The sequence below is a fragment of the Manis pentadactyla genome, chromosome 1 (assembly GCF_030020395.1).
Source record: "Manis pentadactyla isolate mManPen7 chromosome 1, mManPen7.hap1, whole genome shotgun sequence".
Classification (NCBI taxonomy): domain Eukaryota; kingdom Metazoa; phylum Chordata; class Mammalia; order Pholidota; family Manidae; genus Manis; species Manis pentadactyla.
Window position 1 is genome coordinate 116,966,802 of NC_080019.1, and position 20,747 is coordinate 116,987,548.

A 20,747-nucleotide genomic window follows, 5' to 3' on the forward strand; every position below is an offset into this window, starting at 1 on the left:
GGGAGGTGAGGCTGCTCAGACTCTGGCGAGTCTAGAAAATCAGGCAGAGGAGTTGGGATGAGCTTTCCTTTCATTCTCTCTCCCTTCTTATGTGCCAGTCACAGAAATCCTGGAGCAGGAAGGCACCTCAGGGAATGCTAATGCCCATCTGCTGCCTTTGGGTAAGAAGGTGTCAAAATATCAAGGAGAAATGTTTGTTTGCCCTCTGCAAATATAAGAGTACTGAGCAGGGTATAGCAGTCAGTACCTAGACTCTGCAGTTAGCCTGCCTAGGGTTGAAACCCAGCTATGCCTCTTAATAGCTAAATGATCACACCTAAATTACTTATGCTTCAATTTGCTCGTCTGTAGAGAGGGGAGACTATTAGTACCTTCCTCACAGGGTTGTCCTGAGGAATAAGTGAGCAGATCCGTGTGGAGTACTCAGTACCTGGCCCGTCCATTAGTAAATGTTAGCTACTCTTATATTTAGGTGTGCAGACACTGAGATGGGCATGGAGGGCACAGTGGGAAGCACAGCAGACTTGGCCCTGGTCTGGTGCTACCTAAAATCAGTAGCCACACAGGGAAGTATAAAGTTGCAACAGAGAAGCAGGAAAGAGAGAGGCAAGGTGCTACCAGAGCACCTGGGAGGGGAACTTTCCCAGGCCAGGGAAGTCAGGGAAAGTGAGGAGTGATACTCAGCTGTGTAAGAAGGAGGAGGCCATGAGGAAGGTGTGCTGAGAGCCTTTCAGGGATAGGTCAGGCCATGTGCGGAAGGCAGCAGGGAAGCAAAGGGCCCAGTCACACTGTGCTGATGCATTTCGGAGCTTCCTTCTCTGTGACCCGCCGGCCACACTTGTAGTTTGTAAACTTCCTGGCTTCCCTCTGATCAGAGGCACCACAGTGGATGGAGAGACAGTTAGGAGGCTCTTGCAGTGTGCTGGACTGGAAGTGCTGGTAGCTGTGCCAGAGTAGAAGTGAAGATGATAAAGAATGGGTTTGAGAGCCCTTTGGTATGTGCAGTTAGCAGGCTTTAGTGCTGGGCTGGGTGTGAGAGGTGCAGGGAGAGGGCGCAGGTGCAGCGGGGCTGTGGCATGGGCTGGCTAGAAGGCCCTGGGAGTGGAAGTCCTTGACGGTGTTTTGGGGTGTATGAAGACAAGGGTCCGTGGAGGGGAGAGATCAAAGTCTGGTTCTGGGTATGGTTGATCTGAGCCGCCTTGTAGGTATCTGTGAAGACATGACACATAGGCAGCTGTACAAATGGGCCTCGAGTCCAGTGGAGGTTCTGGGCTGGAGATGAGAATTTGTCAATTGTGTATATCTGTGTGGGAATGAAATAATGGAATCAGATGATAGCACTAGAGAGAGAGTGTAGAGGGGAGAATTCCTATAGGGGGGCTTGTGTAACAAAATCAGAGAGAAGAGGGAATGGTCAGCACTGTCCGATGCTGCTGAGGCTGAGTTAGATGAAGACTGAAAAACATTATTCTCTCTTTAGCAAAACAGAGGCCTTGGTGACCTTAGCAATGGCTGGTTGGGAGAGTGAGGAAGCCAGAAGCCATAATGGAGTATATCAGCGGAGAGAGGCGGGGAGGCAAGTGTAGATAGTTCTTCCAGAAGTCTGGCTCTGAAGGGTAGAAGGGAAATAGGGCAATTGCTGTGGAGAGTTGAGGGTTCCATGGGCCGTTTTGTTCTTTTCCTTTTCTAGATTGGAGAGAATTGAGTATGCTCCAAAGTCAATGGGTAGGGCAAATTGGGTACTGTATGATTCTGCTTATATGAGGGACCTGGGATAATTCAGAGTCAGAATGGTGGTTGCCAGTGAGGGGGGAGGAATTGTTGAATGCATATAGAGTCTCAGTTTGGGAAGATGATGAAGTTCTGGAGATGGATAGTGGTGATGGTTGTATGACAGTGGGAATGTACTTTAAGAGCTGTACTCTTAAAAATGGTTAAAATGGTTGGTATATTTTATGCAATGTATAATTTTATCACAATAAAAAAATTTTTTTTAAGTTAATGAGGAGGAGCCAGTTGATAGAGGGAGAAAGTGAATATACTAAAGAGAGGAGGAAGTACAAGTAGGTGATGGGGAGTAGGCACGCAGATCCAAGGCTGGGCCGGGATGGGCTCCAGTAGTAGGAGCAGGAGGGAGGAAGGTTAGAAGGGACGTCGCTGGAGGCAGTTGGTGGTGGAAGGATGAAATAGCTCTGTTTTCTCTGGAAAGTAGGATGCAGAGAAAAGGAGGGGAGGAGAGGTACTAGTAGAGGCGGATTGAAATTATCATTGAGGAGAGAGGAGGAGGGGTTAGCCCAGGGGAACGGAGGGGGTCTTACCGGATCTGCCTTCTTGGATGTTGGAGAGCAGGAATTCAGAGAAGTCTGCCTCTGCTGGATCAGCAATAGAGAGGGAGCATGGAGGGGCCCTGAGAATTCTTTTGAATTTGGGAGGCTACCCCTTTCTTGGGCATCTCTTCCAGGTGTTCAGTGAAGAACTCAATCTCAGTCCTACAGATTTGCAACTTTAAAGTCATGGTAAGTTTGCCTGGGAATTAAGCAACAGGCTTTGGTCCAAGTCCTCCCTCAGCATTTCCTTCCTACATGAGTGACTCAGGGAGGTTGCTTTATCTTTCTGAGCCTCCGTTATCTTAATTGTAAAGGGGAATATGAAAAGTTACCATGTAGGGTCTTTGTAGAAGTAGAATTAAATGAGATTATTAAGCAGGGGGCATTTCACTCAGAGGCTGGCATGCAGCACGTGCTCTGTAAATGGTGGCAGTGGTCACTCCTGAAGCTTGAAGGCCTGTCTCTGTCTGTTGGGGACTCGCTGTGCCTTCCCCAATCCCAGGCAAATTGGCTTCTTATCTTCCACAAGGATAGTCAACTGGCTTGGGCTGCTTAGGGCCACTTGGGAGGTACCCAACAGAAAGGAGGTAAAACTTCTGTTAAAGGATAATTTGGAGAAAAAGTATGCTTATACTATCCCTACAGATACAGTCTATTATATTCATGTGATGGAACCAGGCAGATGTTATAACTGGTTCAGCGGAAAAGTCAAAAGCAGCACAACTTTTAAATAAAGGAATGAAACTCTTTTTTCCATGAGGTGGGCAAGAGGGGGAGGAAAGTCAGTTGAAACTCTGTTGGGCAAGATTGAGCAAGTATGTCTATAGTTAGCTACAATTTGCAAAGAGTTGTAAAACAGCTCTCCCAAAATTAGAAATGATAGACAAAGGGTGTGCTGTAGGCAACGTATGGTGTTCCACTGAGTACCTTTTCCCCTTCACCTCCAAATTGCAGTTCTCCCTCTGCCAGCGCTGAGAGGAGGGTGGCCCACATCCCAGGGTACACCGTCCACTCTCACTCTCAGCGTCCACTTCCCTGGTCCTCCTCAGGCACCCTGACCCTCCTTCCTCTCTTCCACAAGGAAGAGATACCTTTGTCCTAGTTGGTTATCGCAACGATTTTGTGCCTTTCTGTGAATGAGCAATCTGAGTCCCCACCACTGCACACAGAGAGCATCTGGCACCCAGAAGTCCCTGGGGAATAGCTGTTGCTTGGGAAATTCTACCTTTGAACAGCTCATTCTCTTCCCAAATGGAGAGCTCCTCCCAATAGCAGCTGTCTCTTGAGGGTAGCTGGGCCCACATTCGTTCAGCACCCCACCCCTTTCCATGGCACAGGACCACCTTCTGTGCATCTGGGCCGTGACAAAGCCATGGAAAACAGAAGGCAGTTTTCTTATTGAGAAGCTGGCTTTTTATAGAGAATGGTGTCACACCGTGAAGTTTCAGCAGATCTATTCAGGCCTGGATGTGCCAGGTGGTGTTACGAGACTCAACAGGAAAACCAAATATAGATAAACGTGATATTTAAATAAATCCAATTCTGACTCTAAGTGTAAGATGGTTTTGTGAGAGTCAGCTGGACCCCTGCTGTGCTCAGTGGGCCTGAGAGAGGCGACAACTGGACGAGAAGGCAGAGTGGCTTCCTCAGAAGCTCTCGTACGGGTTAGGAGAAAAGATGTATGCCTGTGCATAGCGATAGTGTGTGTGCTGACTGGACTTCAACCAGGACATTCTGGGGTCCCTTAATGGGGCTACTCCTGAGATAATAGCTGGTGCCACTTACCAAATACTTCTACTCTCTAAGGGCCATACTTGTCTTATGTCATTTGATCTTTATGACAACCCTGTGAGATGTGATCACCAAGCACCACTTTAGATGAGGACACTAAGGCTCAGTTTGAGGTGCTCAGCGGGGCACAGAATGTAAGCACCAGAGGTGAGATTGGGACCCAGCTTTGTTTGCCAGCAGCACTTTAAATTATATGAACTTCTTTAAGACCCAGACAGACAGATGTCTGGATAGGTGTGGGGATTTTCCATCAACAGTAGATTTAAAAACTGCTAGGGGTATTTTGCTAGGTCATTTGATGGAACCTCCTTAATATGGTATTTTAGCATCATGATTTGGGAACTGAAATTTAGACAGGATGGATGTCTGATCATAAGTACCAGAGCTCCTTGATTTTGTCCAGCAGACAATCTACGTCACTGATATTTTTCAGAACCAGAGAGGGAGCTATGACTTGATATTGGACTCAGCTTCTAATTCCAAAGCTCTGGGTCATTAGTGGTTTTTAACATATCCAAGCTGCTTTTGGCCTTCTTTTCTTTGTGTGGCCCATCCAGCTGGTGTACAGACAGCTGTCCAGATTCCATTCAGTCAAACAAATAAGCTCCCATAAGACCCTGCCTGGTAAGGGGAAAGTGCAGGAAAATGCCATCTTCTCCTTTCACCAGCGGCTTCTGTTGAGTTGGACAGAAGACCCTCACCACATACACACACAGGTGCTAAAGGTGCAGTGTAAAAGCAGGGTATGTACTTTTTCTAATGGGCTTAACTTTCTTGTTATGTCTTTATATTTTTTATAGCAGAGTAATGCTGCCATTGTAGAGTGAATTGGGAATTGTTCCTCTACAATTTCCTGGAAGAGTTTGTGTAGAATTGGCATGATTTTTTTCTTGAATATTTGGTAGAGTTCACCAGTAAAGCTATTTGGGCCTATAATTTACCTCTTAGCAACAAATTCAATTTCTTTGTTAGATGTGGGGCTATTTGTGCTACCTGTTTCTTCTGTGACTGAGTTTTGGTAGTTTGTATATTTAGGAATTTGTTAATTCCTTCTAGGTTATTTAACTTACTAGCATAAAATTATTAATGATATTCCCACATTATTCTTTTAATATTTGTAGAATCTGATGTGATAGGATGTTCTTTGAAGTGATTCAGGTGCTACTGGAAATCACAGAGTTGAAAAGGACTGGAGATCAAGTAGCCATCCATTCATTCCAGAAGTACTTACTGATCACCTTCTCTGTGTCACAGAATGTAAAGGGAGCTGGAATTCTGCAGCCAACAGCAGTAAATCAGAAACAAACATGCTCCCTGCCCCTGTGGAGCCCAAGGTCTTGTCTGATGATTTCATTTTACAAAGGTGATAACTGAAGCCTTAGAAGAGAAGGTGATCTGCACAACTCACAGAGGGAAATGGCAGGCCTATGTAGGATGAGGCCTTCCTAACAGCTATTCAGGGCTCTTCCCTGGCTCTCTGGCGACACCTTTCAAGTCCATGTTTTCTCTCTCCCATCATGTCTTATTTATCCATCTCACTTATTGCCCAGTACTCCTTCTAAAAGTAAGGTCTTTGAGAGGAGGCATTTTGTCTGTTTTGTTCACTGATATCCCCAGATGCCAGGACTAGTGCCCATTACACAGTAGGTATGCAATAAATATTTGTTGAATGCAGTATAGTAGAGAAACTTCTGCTGACTGAGTGGATTGCCTCCAAACTTCCTCCAATTTTTTTTTGCAATTTTTTACTTGGAAATACTTAGAACTTCCAGAAAGGCTGTGATAATATGGCTAATACAAAGAATGCCTCTATGCCCTTTATCCAGATTCACTTATTCCACCATGTTACCACATTGCTGTATTAATATTAATTGTTCTGACCATCTTTTATAACATTGTTTAATGTGAGAGTAAGTTATATATATTATAGACATTGATCCCTAAATACTTATTATAGACTGAAAGCTTATATCCTCACCCCCCAAATTCATACGTTGATGTCCTACTCCAATGTGATGGTATTTGGAAGTGGGGGCTTTGAGAGACACATCTATTTAGGTGATGTCTTGAGGGTAGGGCCACTTGAGGAAGTGATTAGGATCCTTATAAGAAGAGGAAGAAAGACATGAGCTCTCTCTCTCTCTCTCTCTCTCTCTCTCTGTGCTGTTTGAAGACACAAGGAGAATATAGCTGTCTGCAAGCCAGGATAAGGGTGCTCACCAAGAACCAAATCTGGTTGTACCTTGATCTTGAACTTCCCAGCCTCCAGAACTGTGAGAGAGAAATGTCTGTTGTATAAGCCACCCAGTTTGTGGTATTTTGTTATAGCAGACTGAGCTGACCAAGGTATTTTTGGTACTAAGAAGGGGAGTGCTACTGTAATGAATACCTAAAACTGTGGACATGGTTTTGGAACTGGGTAATTGGTAGAAGCTGGGGGGGGTTTTGAAGGCCATGCTAGAAATATAGCCATGAAAGGGAAATCTGGTGAGCGAGTGCTCAGCATGAAAAGAGAAGAGCCGGAGAGAAAGCTTCTATCTTTTTAGAGAATAGGCAAGTGATGTTAAAGGCCGTTCTGGTGGTCTCAGATGGAAATGAGATAACTAATGTCATTGAACAACAGAAAAAGGTGATCTTTGTTGTGAGTGGCAAAGAGCTTGGCTGAACTGTGTCCTGGAGTGTTATGGAAGGTAGAACTTGGGCATGAAAAATATTGGATATTGAGCTGAGGTGATTTCCAAGTACTGAAGAAGTGGCTGAGTTTTCCCTAATTGTTGCTAGGAAAATGCGAGAAGAGAGAAATAAATTGAAGAAAAGAAAAGTGGTTTAGCAAAAAGGAAACAGAACTTAAAGATTTGGAAAGTTCCCAGATTATCTATATTATAAAAAATGAGAAAGCTTGTTCTGAAGAGAACACTGAGGGGTTGGCCCAACAAAGATTTGATAGGGAGATCAGTCTGGGAGTGAACCATCGACCTGATCAGCCACCCCAGCAGATACACTGCCAGGTTGATCTGAAGGAGATGGAAATAGGATGAAATGAAGGAAAACTGTCAAACTTTTTAGATGCTAGAGGATGATCATAGAGCTGTTTGGCTGCAAAAGTGCACTGTTCTTCAAGACAAGGGAAAAATGATCCCAGAGGTGATCGAGGAGTCATCAGGGCTGCCTCCTTGGTTTCAAAGGCAGGTGGGGAGGTCGTGCATCGGTTTCAGCAGACCAGACGGCAGAGCCACAGAGGTGGGACTGCTGCCTCAGGAGGTCCGTGAGGCATGGCCTTGGACCCAGGAGGATTATTCTCAAGACTTAAGATCTAATGGTATTTGCTGTGCTAGGTTTTGGACTTCCTTAGGACCTGTCACCTCTTTCCTACTTCCCATCTCTACATTTTGGAATAGGCACGTCTCTCCTATGCCTGTCCCACCATTGTATTTATTGTAGTTAAATAACATTGTAGCTATTGAAAGCAGGGCAACTTTTGTAGTTTCACAGGGTCACAGCTGGATAAGAGTTTTGCTTCAGGATGTACTATCTTACCCTAATCTAATTTAGATGAGACTTTAGAGTCGATGCTGAAATGAATTAAGACTTTTGTTGGTATTTGGGTGGAATTAATGTATTTTGCATGTGAGAAGGATGTTATTTGGGGGGATTCAGGGCAGGGTGTTATGGACTAAATGTTTGTTTCCCGCAAATTCATTTGTTGAACCCCTAACCCCCTAATGTGATGGTATTCAGAGGTGGGGCTTTTGTTAATAATTAGGTATAGAAGAGATCTTGAGGGTGGGGCTTCCATGGTGGGATTAATACTCTTATAAAAAGAGGAGAAGAGACCAGAACTCACTTTCTTTCCACCATGTGAGGCCATGGCGAGAAGGCAGCCATCCGCAAGTGAGGAAGTGGTCCCTCACTGAGGAGCAGAAGCCGCTGGTACCTTGATCTTGGCCTTCCCAGCCTTCAGAACTGTAGAAAATAAATGTCTGTCATTTAAGCCACCCAGTCTATGGTATTTTGTTATAGTAGCCTGAACTAAGATAATAATACTTTAATGTGAGTTTCCTAAGAAAAAAAATATTGTCTTATGCAACCAAAGTAGCTATCAACTTCATACATTTAAACTGATACCATACTTGTATCTAATCTGTGTCTGCATTCCAGGTTTGTTAATTGACCTAATAAAGTCTTTTATGGCATAGTTTTTTTCTTTAGTCCAAGATCCAGTTCAGGATCAGGTATTGCATTTAGTTATTATGCCTCTTTAGTCTTCTTTGATCTGGAATATTTCCCTGGCCTTTATTTGTCTTTGAAGACAGTGACATTTCTGAAGAATAAAGTCCTTCCTTAAAAAAAAAGTATATATATATTGTTTGATGCCTTCTCAGCATTAACTTCAGTTTATGCTGACTGGAAAACCATATAAGTGATGTTGTATCCTCCTAAGAGTGTCACACCAGGAGGCATCCAATGTCCTTCTGCCCCTCAGCTGATTTAATTTTGATGACCTGGATAAGGTAGTGTCTGAGTTTTCCACTGCAAAAATTACTAGTTTTCCCTTGTGGTCTAAGAACACTTTAATACTATGCCATTAGTCTGCTCCTCATCAAAATTTCCTGTGTTTAATATTCATCGATCACTTTTCCCTGAACCAGTCTTTACTGTGATGGTTGCAGAATGATAGTCTTTTAACTACAGCTCTCTCTCCTCACGTGGTCCAGCTGGCACTCAGAATTCTGTAGGCAAGAGCCCTCTCTTCTCCTCCTCTGTTTATTTCTTCCCTACTTTCCCTTCCTTCTTTCCTTTTTTACTCTATAATTGGTAAGAACTCATGGACTTCTGTCTTTCCAGTGATTTAGAATTCATTACTGTTCTGAATTACTCCGGGGTTCAGATTGTCCCAGATTTGGCCACTGGGAGTTCATTCAAGCTGGCTTTTGTTTCCCTGTGACATGTGTGCTCTCATCATTTTTTCTTTCTTGACACTTCTATACTTTCTGGCATAGCAAGATGTTTCAGTTCATTTTGTACCGATCTGTTGGGTTTTTAATATTTCATCTTTATTAATTTTATCCTGAATGTACACACAGTTCTGGATCAGAGGCAGATTTCCTATTTAAATCCTTACAGTAAATAGTAAATGTATTAATTCCTCTTTGCGCAAGTCCTTCCTCCTAGAGCAATGCAGAAAGAGCTATGTCGGTATTTTCTGACTTCCTGCAGTGGGCATTTCTTACTTTATGACTGGAGAGGTTACTTGGAACAGGTTTGTGAAGCGGCAGAATCCCTCTTGCTGGTGGAGGCTTTTCCTGGTAGGTGTTCCTTGGGGCTCTGTTGCTTTGGCAATGCCTCACTCTCCTTGCCTGGAGGCTCCGGATCCCTGAACTCAGGTCAGACTTGCACAGGGGTAAGTACAGGAGCATTTGAGAGGATCTCTGTTTTCTCCCAAGTCCCATCTGCTGCATTTGGGGAAAAATGATAAACTGAGATGTCTTCCAGGCATTGCTGGTCACCCAGGCAGGGCCCTACCTGGTGGGGGCAATATCCTATAAATAAGGCACCTGAGGCTTGGAGAGGGACAGTGACCTACCTAAGATAAGACTACAGAGAGGGTTTGATACAGCATTCTTCCAATTCTCCAAGAAGTTCTGAGGCTTTTTTTTAAATTGAGGAAATGTTTGAATCTCACACAAAAGGCCACCAGAATTAATATGGCAAGTTCAGAGCAGTGTCCGTTTAAGGCTGAGGGGTACTTGCTGGCCTCACCCGTTTCCCTCCACCAGATCCCAGTCCCTGCCACTTTGTTCCTCCTCTCTGGATAAAACTAGCCTTTATCTTCACCTCCTCTCAGTTTCATGGATTACTCCTTCACTTGCCTCAGTAGCTCAGTGAATGCTCATTTCCTGTTGGGTGTGGCGAGACCAAGGCTGGCCCCATCCTGAGAGCGTGCTGGTTTATTTCAGTGTCTTGCCCTTTATGCATGCAGCCCAGTAGGACCAGAAAACACTGGTAGGAGCTGACCTCTGGACTCTTTCCTGGCTCTACCTCAAACTCACAGTGAAGCCTCAGACAAGTCTCTCTTCTCTCTGGACCTCAGTTTACCCAACTGAAAAATTAGGGAATTGGATCCAGTCCTTCAAGGATCTTCCAGCTGTGACACACTACAAACCAGAGAAGAAGCAAAATTCTCTTGACACTTCCACACCCTCATTAAATGCTTTCTTCTCCTCCCAACAGCCGTGGGCGTCCCATCCTGCCCTTTTGGTGGGAGGCAAGGCAGCCTGCAGATTACAAGTGTGGACTCTGCAGCCAGACAAAAGCACTCCAATTTAGACTGGCCAGTACTAACTATATCATTTGGGCATACTACTTAGCATTTCTGAGTCTATTTCCTTATGTATAAGATGGGCATATGAATAATTGCCTCCTACGGCTGTTGAGAAGATGAACTAAGATAACATATGAAAGTAGCTGGCTTGGAAAGTGTCCTTAAGCAGCATCTTTCTTCTCATTATTGTTCTCTTTTACCATAAAGGAGAAGAATTTGTGCATCTCTCTTGGGATTTCTGAGGATGGAAAGCCACTGATTCTGGGAACGTCTCAGGGTGCCAGCAGTTGCTGCCATTGGCCTCCTGCTTTGTATACTAAGAAAACTGCTGGAGAGGTGTTGTGGCATCAGGAGACATTTTTTTTTAAATGCCAGTTATCTCTAATCCTCCTGAGTATGTATAAATCACTTGCATCAGTGCTCTGCACGGAAAGAAGCGTAGCTCAAGAAAGACTTGTGCTTTCATGTACCAGCTGTTTTGGGGGGATGGAGTAGGTGGAGACAGTAGGGAGTGAAGTTGTAGAATTCTGTCTTGGAAGATATGTATAGAATAGTGGGAGGGAAGCCTACTGTCCCCTGGGCCTCTCTGTCACCAGCTTAATCATGTCTGTCTCTGCAAAGCTCCTTCTGCCAGGATGCCTGCACTGCTTTTGGACTATAGTCCTGAGGGCCTGTGCTCTGAGTCACGCTGTCCCCCATGGGAAGAGGAGCTCTCTTAAAGTTGGAAGATTTGGCTTCCACTCCTAGTTTCTGTGCTTCTCAGCTGAGGGACTGGAGGCAATTGTCTCATCCTTGACTTCAAATCTCCACCCTGCCCCTCCAGGTATACACCAGCTGCTCTTCTTTCCAGGTTCTCGTTTCAGGAAACAGTCTGAAGTCCAGGAGTCACCTTTGGTTTCTTTTCCTTCTCTTTCAATATCCAATTAGTCTGGAAGCCTACAACTGGCAGTGTAACTGCTTTTCCTCATTCCCCCCTCATTTCTTACTTCTCTAAAAACAAGCCTGTTTATATCCTTCTCACTTAGAAACCTTCACTGGCCTTTTAATCTGCTGAAGAAATCCTAAGTTCCCTGGTATGGCCCCTGTCTACATTTCTCTGATCCCGTCCAGCTCCCTATGTATCCTAGTCATGCTGGGTGACCTGCAATTCCCCAAACAAGCCACTGTCCTAAATGAAATAGGGTTGGCTACAAGTGACAGGAACATTCTGTGCCACCCCTCAACACTAGCTTAACATCAGAGCTCTTTATTACCAAGGAAGAAAGAGAATGGATACTGGGTGACAACTAGCAGTCTCTGCCACATACTCTCACACCTAGGGATTTGCACACGTGTTTGTCCTGTCCGGGATATCCCCCCTTTCCCCCCATACTCCTTGGCTTGGCCTGTTCTGATTTGTCCCTTAACACTCACTCACCTCATGGCCATCCTCACCCTGCCACCCAGTGACTACCAGGGGCTCCTTAGCACCCAGTGCAGCTGCACAGTCCCTGGCCAAAGTGGGTCCACCACCAATCTGTCTTGTCTTAAAGATATACTAAGAAAATGGGATTTTATTCTGTAGGCTTCCAGGGCCTTCCTGTGTGAGGAAGGCATAGGGATGAAGTAGCTAAATGGTCTCAGAGACTCGTGGCAAATTGCCGTTGTCTGGGTTGTAGTGGGCTGTCCGCCTCAGGTCTCTGCCTCCAGGACGGTGCGTGGGCTGCAGAGGGTCATTGCTGGATTCTTGCTTTTGTTTTCAGGCAGTTCTCATTTGATTTCTGTCATCTGTTCCTCTCAGTTTCCTCCTGGGCAACATCATCTCCCACCTGCTTTTTCAGGCATATGTCTGACAGCTGATCTCAGATATCACTGAAATTAAGTGCTGTGCCCAAATTTAGAAGTCTCATGGGGCTCTGGGGCCTCAGGCAGTATTTATGATGTGTCAGTTATTACTACAAGCTGAACATTTGCAGGTGAATGTCCACAGATCAGCTTGTCTGTTTCTTCCTACAGTTGGTCACCACAGAAGTACGCTTCCTCAAAGACAGTTTGTACAATGAAGGAATCCTAATTGTGTGGGACCCGTCTGTTTACCACTCAGATATCCCAAAGGTAAGTGGATGGCCATGGGAAATAGGGATTGATTTTCCTATTTGCCTATAGATTTTTCTGAGTTGCTGGGTTTTTCAAGTCATGGCTGACCTGGGCCATCATCAGAGACTGGCTGTTTCGGTTTTAGGACATCCCACTTCATCTGCTCTAGCAGTTCAGAAGTGTTCCTGTCTTAATGCCAGTGGTCTTCAGGCGCTGCCCTGCATGGCCAATAATTTGTCTCCTAACTGTGGTATGTACAGGAGCAATAGTGGCTGACTTTCTTATCATCCAGGGTGGATTATTCATTTAATACAATTTATCTGATTTAATACATTGTATTCCTGATGAGTATCAGCAAGAATAGATGCTGGTTTTATCACTCTTACAAATAATATTACCACACTTGTCCCACACTTGCAATTTCTGGAATTCTTCTCATTCACCCTTATAGCAACATAAGGAAGTAGGTAGGCACATGGTTGTTCCCATTTACAGATGAGGAAACTGGAATGTGGAGGAGGGGGTCACCTGTCCTAGGACTTACTAAGCAGAGGGCCATATGTACAAAATCTACTCTGACATGGAAAGAGGCAGGTGTCTCAGGCTTGGACTCTCAGCATCTCCAGAATGGCCCCTGCATGTCTCGTGCATGTCAGATGGCTTCTTCCTCATATGGGCTGCAGTGGCCACAGAGAATGGCCAGAGGTGGAGGAACAGAGAGCTCTGTTCTTGAGACATGTAAGTCTTAAATTGGACGCACCAATAGCTGACAGGCTATGGTAATCCCTAGCACCCTATTTCAGTTTCCGGTTTTGCACTGGTCTTCCTTCGAACTGAAATTTGCCCAGGGCAGGGCAAGGACTCTGAGCCAGATGTGGCCAGCTATGCTCCAATTTTTGCCCCTTAATAAAGGAAAAGTGGTGTTAGATCATGGCAGGGGCCTCTTTGAGCTCTGGTATTATTTCCAGATAATATGGTCCTAAAGCCTGAGGTTGTCCCAGGATCACCAAGCTAAAAATTCCCTGTGAACACAGGCTGCATGCTGAGTACCCTCTGCTATGCTCTCCAGTGAGTGTGCTCCAAGGAAGGGGGTGCTGTTCCTTAGGATCCTGCCCTGGTCCTTCACCACCTCCCCCAACAAGGCCTCAGGTCAGGGTGATGCCTGGCAGTACTGGTGGCACTGGCGCATTTCTCCCCTTGAGAAGATATTTCCTCCATCTTTTGCAGTGGTACCAGAATCCCGACTACAGTTTTTTTGCCAACTACAAGAGCTATCGTAAGCTGCATCCTGGTCAGCCCTTTTATATTCTCAAGCCCCAGATGCCTTGGGAGCTGTGGGATATCATTCAGAAAATCTCCCCAGAGAAGATTCAGCCAAACCCACCATCCTCTGGGATGCTTGGTGAGTCTGTGTCTGGGGAAAGACCTCTCATGTTTGTTTCTAGAAGAGATTAGCTTTTTACTGGGGTCTCATTCATTCATTCCTTCATTCATTTATTCATTCATTCATTTGCTCGTTCACCAAACAATTGCTAGGTTTTTGCTGTTTGTACACTGTGCCAAGTTTTGGCAATACAAAAATCAACAAGATAGAGTCCTTCTCCTTTGGGGTGTCCAGTGGGGGAGTTCATTCTGGTGTCTGAAGCAACATTTAGTTTGTGCCAGGAGGGCACGCCACCCCAGTGCCACAAGAGAGAAGACCCCTTTCCAGGACAGTCTGAGGGATTTGTAGAGGAGTAGCATTGGACCAGGCCTGGGAGAGGGGCTGATCTGGTAAACAAGAAGGGAGGCAAGAAGACAGGAGGAGCAGGGCTGGGACTCAGAAAGGTAAGTGGGGTGCTCAGGAGTATAATTTAAGGGGGTACCAAAAAATTCAGTAATGAGATAAATAATATCTTATTACAATATCTTTTTTAAGAAATCACAGCTAATGCAAAATTTTATGATGAATAAAATATCAAAATTTTCAATAAAGACAGTATCAGTAATGTCAGTGCTGAGCCGTATTGGAATCTGAGGGAAAAGAAAGAATAATACTTTATTCAAAATTTCAAAAATTTGTTCAACCTCATGAGCACCCTCCTTATGGCCCAGAGAGAAGGGGTGAGGCTTTGCTGGGCTCAGGAGTCATGAACAGAGCTGTGGGAGCTCCTGTGAGGTGGGCCAGGGTCGGGGTTTACAGGTCCTGAATGCTGGCCATAAACCTTCTTATTGGACTTCCTCCACACCTTCTGCCCTTCATGGTCCATCTGCCCTTCCCTCCCTGTTACTTTGAGTTTGGCTGGACCATGGGAAATATTTCTACAGGGCTGCAGGCTCTGTAAATGAAAAGGAAAGGAAGCTGTCTCCTCTGGGCCCCACAGAGGACTGCTTTCCCACCGACGGCCCCGCCACTCCCCAATGTGTGACTGCAAATGCCCTCAGAATGGGACCTGTGTTGGGTCTGGCACAGGATACCCCTGTGGTAAATGTTCCTGAAGTAAATAATGGTCAATATCAAAGGCACCCCTTATCGGAAGAGGCAAAGGCTCTTTCAGTATCACATCCCCTTCATACCTTTTTCTTCAGCTTTCGGATGTGTGCATTTGGGGCTCTTTCTGGGACCCTTTTGAGCAGGAGTCGTTTGGGAAGCATCCTGGGGAACACGTCCCCAGTGCCCTTACTATCCTGCCTTTGCCCACACTGTTCTGTCTACCAGCAGCCCTCCTCTCCCGCCCATCCCTCGTGGCCATAGCCCCTGCTGGGCCCCACACAGGGCTCCTGGGAGGTTCCTCGAGCCCTCTGCCATAGGAAGGGCTCCTCCCATAGTTCCTGCGAGCACTTCAGTTGTGCCTTCACCAGTTAGCTGCGAAGGTGTCTTTTCTCCCCCATTGGACCAGAGGTAGCCAAAGGCAGAGGTACGGTGTTTCCCATATCTAATTTTTCTGGAATAAGTTGCTGCTAGCAGTTAGAGTTTTGCTGTTAGTGAGAATTGCTCCATCATAAAGATTCCCTATATTTATGGTTGATAAAAGGGGTCTTAGAGCCATGATTTCATTGTGTCCTAACAGTAGCCTCTGTGGTAGGAGGAGTGGGTAGATCACCCTTGGGGCAGATGGAGAACCTGCGGCCCAGTGAGGGATGTGCCCTGCACAAATGACAGCCAGGTGGCTACAAGCAGAGTCCTCTGCCTCTTGTTGGGTTTGCATCTCCAGGCACAGTGTCCCCTGCTGCCTCCCTGAGGGCACCCACCTGGGGGCTCCACCCCCTCGGCTCTTCTCTCCTGCCTGAATGAGCAGAGCCCATCATACACACCATGGCGAGCTCCTGTTCCAACTGCCCGCCTCCCAGCTGAGGGAAGGAGAGTCTTTCCTCCCCGTATTGTTTCTTCCAAGTACTTTAAGAAACACCTTCTCCCAAATAGCACCATGTAAGAGGCTCCTCCAAGATATGAAAGTGCTAGAAAGTACTATCTGAATGTGACGGGCTGCCTCCCCAGTCACCTTGTCCTCCCTCTTCCTAGAGCTTATTTGCAGTGATACATTCATTGACAGATGGAGGCTTTCAATCTGCTGGTGTTTAGGGAGAGCCTGCCATGCTCCAGACCCTGGCCTAGGCACTGGGGACACAAAGGTGCACAGGGCATAAAAGCCCTGCAGCCCGAGGAATGGCCTGCTGGCTTGGCTTACAGGAACTCAGATTGGGAGGCACAGTCATAAATAGAAACTCCGGGTAGACGCCTCCCTAAGTTTGGGGTCACAAGCTGCTGGATGCAATGGGCAGAGCTCTGCATGCTGGCATGGGTTGTCAGGCAGGACTTACCTCTGCTCCCCTCTTTAGGCATCATCGTCATGATGACGCTGTGTGACCAGGTGGATATTTACGAGTTCCTCCCTTCCAAGCGCAAGACTGACGTGTGCTACTACTACCAGAAGTTCTTTGACAGTGCCTGCACTATGGGCGCCTACCACCCGCTCCTCTTTGAGAAGAATCTGGTGAAGCACCTCAACCAGGGTACAGATGAGGAAATCTACCTGCTAGGAAAAGCCACGCTATCTGGATTCCGGAAGCTTCGCTGCTGAGCAGGGGCTCCAGCCAGGTCCCCTCACCCTTCTTCACTGAGCATATTACAGCCTGTCTCTTGGCCACAGGCCTGGGAAGACCATGTTCCTAAACTGTCAGAGCCTGTGCTCTAGGCCTGTCATCAAGAGCCAGAGGACTTCAGGAACCTGAGGGCAAAAACCAGGTGCAGCCTGCCCTGTGGCCACTGAGGTGTGAGAGCCCAAAGCCCCCCACCACTTAACATTCTTTGTAGGCAAAGTTCTTCCTTCCTTCCACACAGGTAAATGCAAAATCCATCTTGCCACCAAGGCTACTAAAGCTGGGTGTTTTCCCCACCTGAATGATGTGATTCTTGCAAACCAGCACTCTGTGTTGCTTGAAATCTCTGCCTAGGCATTGATTTCGTGTCTTAAAGTTCTCCCAAATTATGACTATGCTCAGAATAGGGCGACTCTGGGGAGCAAGTAAATGGTGCAGGGCATGGGGAACATGCTTGGTTCCTCCAGAGCAAAGTTGCTCCCGAGGCACATGTGCCTGGGAGAGGCAGTGTTCCTATCACTCCGGCTGGTTTGGCTGGTCCTTAGCCTGGGTGCTTATGGACAACGTCTCTCGATGAACTCATAAACCCTCTCCAGATGGAGATGAGAGGCACAGAAAGGCACAGGGCCCCGAAGTTGCTCCCAGTTCAGTGGGAGAGATGGCCAGGTAGGATTCAGTGAGCTCAGTGCACCTGTAGAGAGGTGGGCTTCCAGTGCTGCCTGCACACGCAGTAGGGCCACCCACTGGCCGTGTTTGTGGGTCACCCAGGGCTTCACAGAGCTGGGGCCATAGAGTGGATTTTAGAGGAAGAGGAGAAACATGTCAGGCAGATTTTGTCTGAGTCATTTGTGTTTTCCCTTCTGCTTTTTATTGCCCATATTTATTCTCTAAGGTCTGCCTGAACTTAGAGGCTCAAATTATTTTTGAGGAAAACCTCTACCCATGTCTGAGGCAGACACCAGGCAAGCTACATTCCAAAACACTGATTTCTCTAAGCTCAGCCTGGCCTGACCCTATGCTACCAGCTGGATTTACACCCTGTATCCACCTCTTCCTTGTTAATGCCCATCCCAAACTTCTTCTAACTGCCATCTTGTTTTCTCCCTTTAAAGTAGTCTTCTCCCTCCCAAATTACTTTTAATCATTCTCTACTGTAAACATTTCCTGACTTGATTCTTTGACCTTCATAGGCCTTCTGTGGAAGTTCTTTCAGGGAGTGGGGTGTGGTTGCCTAGAACTTAAGTCACTTTCAGAGGTCAGAACCTTAGGGATCATAACTGACTCTCACAGGTGTATCCAATTGCCATGCCCTCCACCCTGTCCAGTAAGATAGCAATGTCAGAGTCTCCAGGAAGAGGTCCTCCCACTGGGGTCTGCAAACGTGCTTCCCAGATAGTTTCGCTAATCCCCTCCCCCTGCTAGAGAACCACACTCAACTGGTCCAGCTCCTGATGTTGAGAAGGTAAAGAATTGCTTAGGATTGCAAAGTCAGCTGTAGAGCTCGGTTTTTTAGACTCAGGCTCCTGGATGCCTGAAGCTGGCCTCATGCGCTCAAGAGCCTCTGGTGTGGAGCTCCAGACCAGCCCCCTGGGAGCTGGAGTACTCATTTACTGTCAAACCATTGGCTTATATAGGCAATGCTGGAGTGAGAAGCCCTGGGTTTTTTAATTGATGCTTCCCTATTTACTAGCTATGCCACCATGGCACATTCTCCTCTCTGAGCCTCTATTTCCACAACTGCAAATGGGGGTGATGAGCCTACCTCATAGGGCTATCGTAAGGCATTCATGAAACACCTGTCCCGGCTCTGTCTGGCACAAAGCAAGGGCTCAATACACAGTGGTTTCCTTCCTTCCTTAATCAAGGACCTGCTCTGTGCTCACAGCTGGGCAGGAAGGACCCTGCTTTGCTGGAGGCTAGAGAGTGGATCCTGTCCTCAGGGAATTAGCTGTTCTATTGGGAGACAACAGCTATCCTGCCTGCAACACCCAGGAGACCACGCGAGGCAATGGAAGGTGCAGACTGTGTTCCTCCACCTCCTCCCTTTCTGCAGTCCAGGCCTGATTCTGCTCGGGAATGGGCAGGGCACTTGGGCTGCTTACTGCTGTGTGGAATGAATCTTTTCACCTCTCTGGATCTGTGAATTCTTGGCTTGCTTTATGCTCTGATTTGACACTCTCACTGCAATCTTCGAATCATGAACACTGAGAGCAGAGGAACGTGGCATTCCGTCAGCGGGAGATAGATGTGGGTGCAGACTGAGATGACACACTGGGTAGATGCTAGATTTTAATTGTTATTATTAATATAAGGGATCAAATGAATTTAAGTGTGATTCTGAGTTCTACAGAACTTTTAATGCTGTGCTCTCTCCATATGGAAACTCAAGTAAAATGCACATAAAGTAGGGATATTATTAGTCTGGTGAGATGTTTGTTGTCTGTGACAAATAATTTAAAAATTATGACTGCTTCAGGAAAGCTCCTGTCTTTAGGGGTTCTGTCTTCCTCAGCAGCCATCTATTCCTCCTATATCGTGAGGTCCTCTAATCCTTCCACCAATCAAATCAGCTATTGATATTGGTTTGGAGTTGAGATACCAATCTCAGAAACTTCTGAAACACACCTAAGCTAATTCCAAATTACCCAAAGATTATGTAAAATTTTAAAATAAATGCATTTTTTAAAAAAACTTGTCCTTCTCTTCTTACTTACTAAGGGTTCAACTGCTGGTTGGCCACTCATGTCTCCAAAAAGGACACGACTAGAATCCTGAATCCCCAAATCCTCCTATATTAGCTGCTCTGGCCTTAGCTTCCATCTTCAATACTCCAGAGAAAGGAGTGCTCGTGTGTGTGGCAGGAGAGCATCTTTGAGATATGGACAGATGTACTGATTTTTCTTTTGCTCTTGCTTAGGTTCAGGGGACTAAGCTGTCATTCGGCATCGTCAGGTGTTTGTCCTGCACCACAGGGATGGGATGCAGCAAGGCAGAAAGCAGAATGAAAGGAACTTCCTTATCTTGATTTCCAAAGCTTGTGCCCCTTAAAGGAAGGATAACCCTAGGGAATAGCCAAAATGATTGGATAAAAATCCTGAGGAGGAGCAGGAATAAGGAGAGAAAGGATAACTCCCTTTCCCACCGAATTGACAGCCTCCCATTTTTGGTTACACATGTCCCCCTAAAATTTTTATGTTGAAGTCCTAACCCCTAGTATCTCAGAATGTGACCCTACTTGGAAATAGGATCATTGCAGAGGTAGTTAAAATGAGGCCATTTTACTGCAGTGGGGTGAGCCTCTAATCCACTATGACTGGTGGCCTTATGCAAAGCAGAAATTTGGAGACAAACATGCACCCAGGGAGAATACCATGTAAAGAAAAAGGCAGAGATCAGGATGACACTGCCACAAGGCAGAGATTGCCAGCAAACCACCTGAAGCTGTGGGGGAGAGGCATAAAAGGTTCTCCTTTACCACCTTTAGAAGCAAATAACTCTGATGAGACCTTGATCTTGGACTTTTATTTTCTTCACAACTGAAGCCATCCAGTCTGTGGTACTTCATTAGGGCAACCGTGGCATCCAAATATTCTCTCACCCTCCCCTAAAACTCCCCACCTACAACAGAGTCCTGGAGCTGGAAGAGCAGTGCAAAGGATGTGGCTGAGGGCCTGGAGAGAGCATCTCAGGCCCTGTTCCCCAGCCAGAGCTCTGGGAAGGACCTGCAAGGCCTTGGGGGTGAGGTTTCATGGGGACTTACGTCCAGGCAGATGGAGCCTTAGGCAGCCTTGGAGAAATCCTTGCAGAAGCAGCAGCTGAGTGAATGCTTCTTCCTGACAAGATCACAAATGAGGGACACCTGAGGAGCCAAGTGGCCAGATAACACTGAGACTACGCTCTACCCCTGCACCCAGTGCCTTAGCATTCTAAGTTCCCTGGAATGGATGTAACACCATGTCAGCTGAGATTGGGTTTCTACCTGGATCCCAGTAGAATGGCAGCTCCAAAAAGAAGTGACAGAAAAATAGATGCTTGGGACTACCTCTCAGTTACTTTGGGAACTGAGATTTGTGCTTGCTACATTTGCAGTGGCCCTAAATCTCTATCACATCTTTTCAGCTGGTGAGCAGGGAGGGCTGGGCCTTTCTGCC

At 46.3% G+C, this 20,747-nt stretch overlaps 1 protein-coding gene across 1 annotated transcript in view; it reads left to right on the forward strand.

Annotated features, from left to right (window-relative positions):
* Window positions 1–18,863, forward strand: part of ST6GAL1 (ST6 beta-galactoside alpha-2,6-sialyltransferase 1) — a 113,947-nt gene extending 95,084 nt beyond the window's left edge. The window contains exons 6-8 of the mRNA XM_057500983.1: window positions 12,436–12,534; window positions 13,744–13,918; window positions 16,336–18,863. Coding sequence (XP_057356966.1) covers window positions 12,436–12,534; window positions 13,744–13,918; window positions 16,336–16,577 — 516 coding nt within the window. The 3' untranslated portion in view covers window positions 16,578–18,863. The remainder of the gene's footprint in view (window positions 1–12,435; window positions 12,535–13,743; window positions 13,919–16,335) is intronic.
* Window positions 18,864–20,747: the final 1,884 nt, after the last annotated feature.